General features: G+C 47.6%; 1 protein-coding gene across 8 annotated transcripts in view; it reads right to left on the minus strand.

Annotated features, from left to right (window-relative positions):
• Nucleotides 1-8,885, minus strand: part of DOCK3 (dedicator of cytokinesis 3) — a 541,072-nt gene extending 532,187 nt beyond the window's left edge. For all 8 annotated transcript variants that reach the window (XM_089781050.1, XM_089781049.1, XM_089781053.1 and 5 more), the window contains exon 1: nucleotides 8,056-8,885. In XM_089781050.1, the coding sequence (XP_089637176.1) occupies nucleotides 8,056-8,092 (37 nt within the window). In that variant the 5' untranslated portion in view covers nucleotides 8,093-8,885. The remainder of the gene's footprint in view (nucleotides 1-8,055) is intronic.
• Nucleotides 8,886-9,216: the final 331 nt, after the last annotated feature.

The following is a 9,216-nucleotide window of genomic DNA, read 5'->3' on the forward strand; positions in this document are numbered from 1 at the left end:
ATCATAATGGTCCCTTCTGGCCTTGAAGTCTATGAGTCTATGAGACCTTTTGATTTGGTGGCTGATGTTGTTAGCTCCAGTGATGAATTCACCAGTATAGATATATGGGCAGAGTTGGCATCTTTTTTGGTTGCAGGGCTGGGTTCCTGGAGGCTTATGATGTGGTTGTGTGGCATGGTTACCAGAATAAATTCATTTCAGGTTAGGGGGTTGTCTGTAAGCAAGAATAAGCTTTTTTCCCAAGGCCTCTGAGAGTGAGGGATCATTTTGAAGGATAAATATACCCTTCAGACACAACACTGAGTGGGTCTATAATAAAAGTAAAACTTTAAACACAGGATACAGGTTAAGTGGAGTTTGGTAAACGGAATAATGTTAGAAAGGGTTACAAGCCAATTAAAATGAAAATGCATCTTAAAGTCTAAAACAATCTTAAGCAAGGTACCAACTTTGTTCAAGATGATTTATCTCAATCATTCTTTTTCCTAACCGTACCTGACTTTCTCTAAGTCAGGACCTTCCACAGAAGTGCAAGATGTTGGCTTTTCTTGTTTTCCAAGGTGAAAGATCTATGCCTAGCATGTTTCTCACCTATACTCAGACTTCAGTCCCTCCTTGATTAAAATACTCATCTTTCTCAGCTTGCAAGAGCTCTGGCCCCATGCGTATGTCTAGTGATGAATGACAAAGATAAAGCAAAGACAAAGCTATCTTGCAAAGTTCAATTAACTTGTTCAAGAAGCAGGATGACCTTATGCTGTTTTTCCCTTCCTATAGGCTTCCCATCCCCTTATAGGTAAATCAGGGATATAAAATCACATTTCATCAGCTAACCAGTTAAATGCTATGTTTAACTCATTAACTGCTTACACTGAAGGCAGGAGTTTCTCTGGCTGGGCTGCAGCACCCTTGCCCACTGCATGCCAGGCAAGGCCTGCCACAGGTGGGAACTGCTCTGGCCCCCTACAGGCAGGGGCTGGTCCAGCCCCCACCAGTTAACCGTAACCAGTAAGCATCACCCAGTAAGTGTGATGCTTACTAGTTAACCATTCACATCCCTAATGTAAATGGATATTCCATTATTTTGGTTCTACTATATTTGATTTACATAGACCAGTAAATTGCTGCAACATTCCTTCCTGTCTGGGAGAGACCTGTTTTCCCCTTTGACACAGATTGAAAATCCTAATGTCAATGAGTATTCATAATTCTTTATATACAGGCAGTCCCCGGGTTACATAGATCCAACTTGCATCGGATCCCTACTTACAAATGGGGTGAGACAACCCCGCACTAGCTGCTTCCCCCCAGCAGACCAGGGAGACGCGAAGCTAGCGCCCCCACCCCCAGCAGACCAGGGAGACGCGGAGCGGCTTTTCTCAGCAGACACATCTGCTCGAGAATAAAGGACTGAGGGAAGTGAGGTGTGGGAGAATAAAACTGAGCTCTGGAGAAATGTTTGGCTAGAGTTTCCCTTACAATATGTACCAGTTCCGACTTACATACAAATTCAACTTAAGAACAAACCTACAGTTCCTATCTTGTACGTAACCCGGGGACTGACTGTACTACTAGCAGATGTACCCGATGTTGCCCATGTCTTCAATTGAAATAATTTTTTTAAATAGATGGAAAATGTACGTGCTTTATTTAAATCAGTGGTTCTTAACCTTACTGCAGCCTGCACCTCTTCGGTTCTCAAAATATGTTCTTGCACCGCTTATTAAAAATTGTTGAAGTAGGTCAGTTTTAAACCTAAGATATATCATAAAAACTGGCAGGTCTTGCACCCCTAGAAAGGGCATTTTGCACCCCCAGGGGGGCAGTGCACCCCAGGTACAGAACCACTGATGTAAATGATTGTATTTTTTTTAAAAAATGAAGGAAAATGAAGGCTGGAGTGAGGGTTCAAGGGTAAGGAAGGGCAGAGGGTAGATATCTTAGGACAGAAGAGTGGGAAGGGGGGGCCTCAGGCTAGGGGGAAGGAGGTAAGGGGTTTAGAGGGAAAGAGGTGAGGTGTAGAAATCAAGGGAGGTGGGAGGTGCAAGACTTGGCAAAGGGTTCAAGACCAGGGGGTGGAAAGTGTGGGAAGGGGGACTTATTGAGCCACCCATGGCAGTGTGGATTGCACTACTCCAGCAACGGCTCCTCCCAAGGAGCTTCCTGGCCAGCAGCTCCTCCTGACAGCCAGGGCTTCACTCCCTAGAGGGCAGTTCCTCCTGAGAGGAGGGGGATCTGGGTATGCACACTTGTTGGATAGGAGATGGGACTCTGTGGGCTAGTATCATGTTCCAGCTGCCCCCTCTGGCCTGCAGCCTGTCTGGAAGGAGGCAGCTCCTGGATTGCTGCTGCCCGGGTGGGGGGGGAGCCTTGCTTGGGGAAGTGCCCCCCCCCCGTCCTGCAGCTTTTTGAAGAGGATGGTGCTCTGTGGGCTGGCCCCAACCTCCAGGTGCCTCCACCCTACAGGTGATCTGGGGAGGGCAGCACTTTGGGGGCTGCTCCCAGCCTCCAGCGGTCCTCTCCTTCCTACAGCCTGTTTGAGGGGGCACTCCAGAGGGCTGGCCAGACTCCGTGGGCTGCCCCGACTCTGTGGGCTCCCCCCAGTATTCCAGGACACCCATGTCCCACTGCCTACAGGCTGTGGGGGGGGAGGCTAGGCTTTGGAGGGCTGCTATCTCCTCCAACAGGTTCCACGTCTTTCAGGATGTCTGGTAGGGGCCGGGCTCTGAGGATTTCTGCCCCCTCCAGTTGCTCCCCACAACCTGCTGTTTGGGGGGGTGAGGCTCTGAGGGGCTGCCGCCTCCTCCTCCAGAGGGTTCCCCATCCACGTCCTGCAGGCTGTCTGGGAGGAGCCACACTCTGGGTGCTGCCCCCTCCTTCAATGCCCCTCCCATGCAGTCTGCAGGCTCTTCTTGGGGGGAGCAAGCTCCAGGTTTGGGGCAAGAGTCTTCCTTACCAGTGCACTGACAGGCAAAAAGGCAGAATCACAGAATCAGAATTGGAAGAGACCTCAGGAGGTCATTGAGTCCAATCCCCTGTCCAAAGCAGGACCAACCCCAACTAAATCATCCCAGCCAGAGATTCCACCACCTCCTTAGGTAACCCATTCCAGTGCATTACCATCCTCCTAATAAAATAGTTTTTCCTAGTATCCAACCTAGACTTCCCCTACTGCAACTTGAGATCATTGCTCCTCGTTCTGTCATCTGTCACCACTGAGAACAGCCTCTCTCCATCCTCTTTGGAACCCCCCTTCAGGTAGTTAAAGGCTGCTACCAAATCCCCCCTCACTATCCTGTAGACTAAATAAGCCTAAATCCCTCAGCCCCTTCTTGTAGGCCATGTGTTCCATTCTCCTAATAATTTTCGTTGCTGTCCGCTGGATCTCCTCCAATGTGTCCACATCCTTTCCATACTGGGGGCCCCGGAATTGGACAGTACTCCAGATTGTCAGTAATGTCAATATAGGGGAATCATCTCTTCTCTAGATCTGCTAGCAGTGCTCCTCCTAATGCATCCTAATATGCCGTTAGCCTTCTTGACTCATATACAGCTTCTCATCCACTGTAATCTCCAGGTCTTTTTCTGTCAAACTGCTGCTTAGCCATTCAGTCCCCAGCCTGTAACAGTGCTTGGAATTCTTCCATCTAAGTGCAGGACTCTGCACGTGTCTTTGTTGAACCTGTAAAATCTAGCTAGCTACCAAGCCCTGCTGGCCATTCTTTGTGCTGCAGCTGCCCCCACCAACCACTCTCAGTAGCGTGTCCCTTCTCTCTCTGCTCCTTCCTTTCACATCCCTCCACTCTCTGCCCCTTCCCTTTCCATGTCATGGAAAATAGTCCTAATCCCCAGGGCTCAACAAATCATTGAATCTACTCACCTATGGCGAGTAGATTTCAGCTGGTTGCCCTGTTCACCGGCGGCACGCGCATACACAATGCGGGTCTTGCGCATGTGCAGTGTAAGTCTGACGAGCAGATTTTGCCGCCGTTTGTCAAGCCCTGCTAATCCCAGCATTTCCTGTTTTCAAAGCACAACCAAACCCTGACCTTGGTTTAAATTAGGGTAAGAGGAATCCATATACCAAATTTGGTGGTCCTAGCTCTTAGGGCTTAGGAGGAGCTCTTGAATAAACAGGGGGTGGGATAGCTCAGTTTGAGCATTGGCCTGTGAATTCAATCCTTGAGAGGGCCATTTAGGGATCTGGGGCAAATCTGTCAGGGATGGTACTTGGTCCTGCTGTGAAGGCAGGGGACTGGACTCGATGACCTCACAAGGACCCTTTCAGCTCTATGAGACAGGTATAGGTAAATGGACTCACAGACATACTTTAAGATAAATAGAGAGATAAAGATAGATATAGTAATATTTCATACAATCAATAGAGACTACTAAGAGATTGTCAATTGCTTATTACCTGAAGTGCAGACCCTCTGTCTTTATAGTCCAGATAAGAAATCAGGCATTACAGGAAGATGCCCAAAACTACAGAAACTTTAATGATATCCCTCTGATTGTCACTCACTAATTTTTCACTTTAGGCTGACTTTTCCAGGCTTGTTTAGAGCCCAACAGTGATCCTTCTCTGCCTAATATTACACAAATCAATACAGTTACTTTTCAGTTAAGAAGACAGAACACACATATTCTCTTTTCTCCAAAGTTCATCATGACTATGCACAACACTCAAAACAGGCAGATTATTAAACCCATCAAACCTCATAAACTGATTCCTCCTCACTGTGGACTAATAGCACATAAATGGAGAGAATGCAAATGCAAGAAAATTATTAAAATTCACTTTCACATCAGAGTAAAAAAGTTTTTTCGTTACATTGCCACATTGTGGAACTTCATAGTTCTACAGCTGGGATTTTTCTTTATCTATAGGCATATGAAAGTGAAACTGAACAGATGCTCCCCCCTCAAACAAAACTAAAAACATGGTACCACTGATATACAATTTTTTATAAATAAAATGAATACACAAAAGCTTACTTAGTACATCACAGCTGCTAATATGAAGTTAAATATATCAGAAGATTCGCTTAAGGTTCTCACAACACACTAACTATATATATATACACACACACACACACACACACACATATTGCCAATAACCTTTTTAGAGATTTAAGTGTGCATTTTACAATGTATGAACATAGTGGTGACAATACTGCTGCAGGAACCTAAACTGAACTTCCCCCTGATTGTTTTTAATTAATTAGTAGTAGTTGAAAATTTACAGACCAATCATAGGTCTTTGCAATGGTAACATAAACCACATTCAATTGCATTTCTTGTACAATCCGCATTCCTTCTGGGAACGTCTACACAGCAGGGCAAAAGCTGAATTAAGGTACACAACTTCAGCTACATGAATTGCATAGCTTAAGTCTAAATAGATTAATTCAGCTTTTGGCGCTGTCTATACAGCAAGAAGTTGAAGGAAGAGCACTCTTCCTTCGACTTCCCTTACTCCTTCCAAAATGAGGGTTACAAGAGTCAGAGTAAGAAGTCCTCCAGCTCGCCATTATTTCAAAATAATGGCTTGCTGGGTAGAAGCACTTGTTATTTCAGAGTAATCTTAGTTATTCCAAAATAATGCTGCTGTGCAGAGATACCCTATGGCTACGTCTACACTGGCACCCTTTTCCGGAAATGCTTAAAATGGAACAGTTTTCTGTTATAAGTATTTCTGGAAAAAGCGCGTCTACATTGGCAGGATGCTTTTCCGGAAAAGCACTTTTTCCGGAAAAGCGTCCGTGGCCAATGTAGACGCGCTTTTCTGGAAAAAAGCCCCGATCGTCATTTTCGCGATCGGGGCTTTTTTGCGGAAAAGACTACTGTGCTGTCTACACTGGCCCTTTTCCGGAATAGTTTTTCCGGAAAAGGACTTTTGCCCAAATGGGAGCAGCATAGTTTTTCCGGAAAAACATTGACAATTTTACAGTAGATCGTCATTGCTTTTCTGGAAAAGGAAGTGGCCAGTGTAGACAGCTGGCAAGTTATTTCGGAAAAGCGGCTGCTTTTCCGGAATAAGTGGCCCAGTGTAGACACAGCCTATGTGTCTATACATTAAGCTCTATGAAGCTTGTTGTACAAATACAATTTGTCTTTATCACATATATCAATCTAATTAACAAGACTATTAGCTGCATTACATGATAAATTAATTGAGAGTACTTTGACATGATACTGGTCCACTATCCCCCTCAAAAAATTCTGTAAATTATTCATATTTTAACTTTATAATTGGGTAGAAGTGAATTGTCTCTTTAGAAGATGACAAGTTTCAGTGGGAAGTCTGACAAAGTGGGTTCCAGCCTATGACTTTTATGCCCAAATAAATTTGTTAGTTTTTAAGGTTCCAAAGACTCCTTATTGGGTTTTTTTTTTCTTTTTTTAGAACATGAGGTTTTCCCACATCCAAGAGATACCAATTTTCACCATAAAATATCACATTTTGATAACTATTTAAAACATACCAACTTTACAACAAATAAGACATGTCTCTAAAAAATAACATGAACTTTGACTATGACAAGTATTCATTAGTAGATGTGTACTATGGCATCTGACTAAAGCCATGTCTACTATTAATAGTACACAATAAGTTATATCAAACATCCAGGAAAATAATAAATGTTAATAGAAAGTATAACTTTTTGTCTACATTTTCAGGGATATTACGTAAGATGTGAACTTTTCAAATTTTTGAAATTGAGTGTACAGTCACCTGTGTTTATAGGACAGTCACCTGGGTTTATAGGCTCTTTGCATTGTACAAAACACCATACTAAGTTTCTGAGGGTTCCTCTTTTTTCTCCACTCAAGTTAGTCTGAGGTGGCTTTTTCCCAGGAAAGCTCATGATACACTTTTTCTGTTAGTCTCTAAGGTGCCACAGGATTATTGGTTGTTTTTAAAGTTACAGACTAACACACCTACCACTGAGACTTTTAACTATACTACTTAGTTTCAGCACTGAAGGATTGGGGGGTTTGTACTGTTTTTGGAAGGGGTTATGTCTCTGGGCTAGTAGTGCTAAGTAGTGCTACTAGAATCCAAAAGTGTTCATCAGCTTTCACTATCATAGCCATGGCTTAGTAAAGTACCAGATTTTCACATTTATCTGTATGTTACATCTTGTCTCCCTTTTCCTGGAAGGATACCAGCACTCAGAGCAGGTGCATCGCTGGCGCCCCCTAATGATATAATAATCATTCCCTTTCTCTAAATTCAACCATATAAACAAGAACACCACAGATCACGGATTAAAAGAGAGACAAAAAGCACGGAAGATAGTAGATTAAGGTTGAGATATTCGTTTTCTTATTATTTCCGCAGAGAAAACCTATAAAACCCTGGAAGCCTACTCTTTTCCTTTCACTTCCTTACCGCATCCAAACAAAAAAGCATAGTTCAATTGGATAATTGGATTTCCAATTCAGAGAAGCACAGATAAATTCCAGGTTCGAAAATCCGAAAGGACTCCGGTGTTTCACCCCACACATAGGCCTCATGATTTTTATCTTATGTTTAGCGGGCAGCCCTTCAACGCACATGTGGGGCTGCTCCCTTCTCCCAACATGGCCCCCTTTGTCGTCGTTCCCCGCGCCCCGCACCTGCAAGGCATGGGGGTTGGAGGATGCTCTGGCCTGTGGTGCAGCTGAGAACAGTGGGATGCGAACATTGCTGCACACGTTACTGTTTTCCAAAGGCGGGGAGACAACCGCTGCCATACAGCAGCAACAACCCCACCCCCGCATCCCGCCACCCCCACACGTGAGCCAACCCCCACCCCGGCCCGCCACGACCCTTCCCGCTACAGCAAGTTTGGGTTCCTCGCACAACGCCCGCCAACGGCACAGGAGCTGGGGCTGCTTAACCCCTTCACCCCCCCCCTCCCCGGTCCCCGAGGGGTCAGCTCGGGATACAGACCCACACCCCGCAAGGAGGGGCGCAGCTCCCCAGCCCGGCGAGGGGGCGGAAGGGGCCGTCGCGCTGACAGCGGTGGGCTAGTCGGGGAAGGGAAGAAGGGTCTCGGCACCTACCCACGCCGTATTTCTCCTCCTCGGTCGGGGTCCACATGCTGCTGCCGGCGGCGGCCGCGGTTCCCCCCTCACGGTGCGCAGGAGACGAGCCCAGCTCATGGAGCGGAGGCGGTTTCCCCAGCTGACAGCGGGGCCGCTGCTCCGCACAGCCCCCCGGGTACGGCAGTGTCTCCTCCGCGCTGTCACTCGGGCCAGGTGCGGGGGCGGCGGGTCCTCGGTCTCCCCCGACCTCAGAGGAGCGGCCGCGGCAGGTACCGGATCCCTCACCGCTCGGGAGCGCCCCGCACGGTGCCGCGCATGGCCCCAGGGCACGGGAGTGGTACCGGCGGCTCTCGGTGCTCACAGTCCGGCCCCTTGGCTGCAGGGGTTCCCACGTCCGTCCCTCGGGTCACTCTAATGCGCGCCAGCCTCCTCACTGTCGTCGTCGCCGAAGGATTGTCGCCGCCGCCCCCCCAACCGTCCACATCGCGCGCATGCGTAAACACCCCCTCCCTCCGCCCGCGTTCTAGCGCTCCCTGGTTCTGGGGCCGCACGGTGCCCGCAGAAGGGACCGAAAAGGGCGGGAAATGGGGCACGCGCGCGAGGCTCAGCGGTCTTGCGCCTCGTCAGATTCTGAGGGGGGGAAGAAGGAAAAATGCCGCCAGGAGCTGGGGCTGCAGGGCGAAAAGACGCATTCCCTCCATCACACGTCTCCCGCGACCACGCATCGCAGGCGCTGCCAGCCAAACGGCAGGATTGGCGGTACTGGCAGCAAGTAACCCCCCCCTCCTCCTACAGCCGCCGCCGCGCACAGCCACCCTGGGATCCACGGTGCCGTTTCAAAACAACTGGAGCTGTGAGTTTTTATGTTTCCTTTTACCTCTTAGAAAGGAGGCCCTGCCAGCTCGCGGGGAGCACGGAGAGGACAGATGTCCGAGTTGTGCAATCTGAATGTCCCAACTTTGACATGTTGTTTCTACACAGAGCTGTTGTTTAACCCAAAGCAGCGCGTGCTGCTACTGCTGCCCTACTGTTGCTTGACAAGCGTTACAGTTGTCCTGCAAGTATGCCGTGGAGTTAACCTGATCTCCTCCCCCACAGAGCCAAAGTGTGCCTCGACTAACACTGAAGTGCAAACCCAACCCTTGCGCTACCCTTCCACATTTATGACACTTTAAAATA

The sequence above is a fragment of the Pelodiscus sinensis genome, chromosome 11, assembly GCF_052426305.1.
Source record: "Pelodiscus sinensis isolate ZL-2025 chromosome 11, ASM5242630v1, whole genome shotgun sequence".
Taxonomy (NCBI): Eukaryota; Metazoa; Chordata; order Testudines; family Trionychidae; genus Pelodiscus; species Pelodiscus sinensis.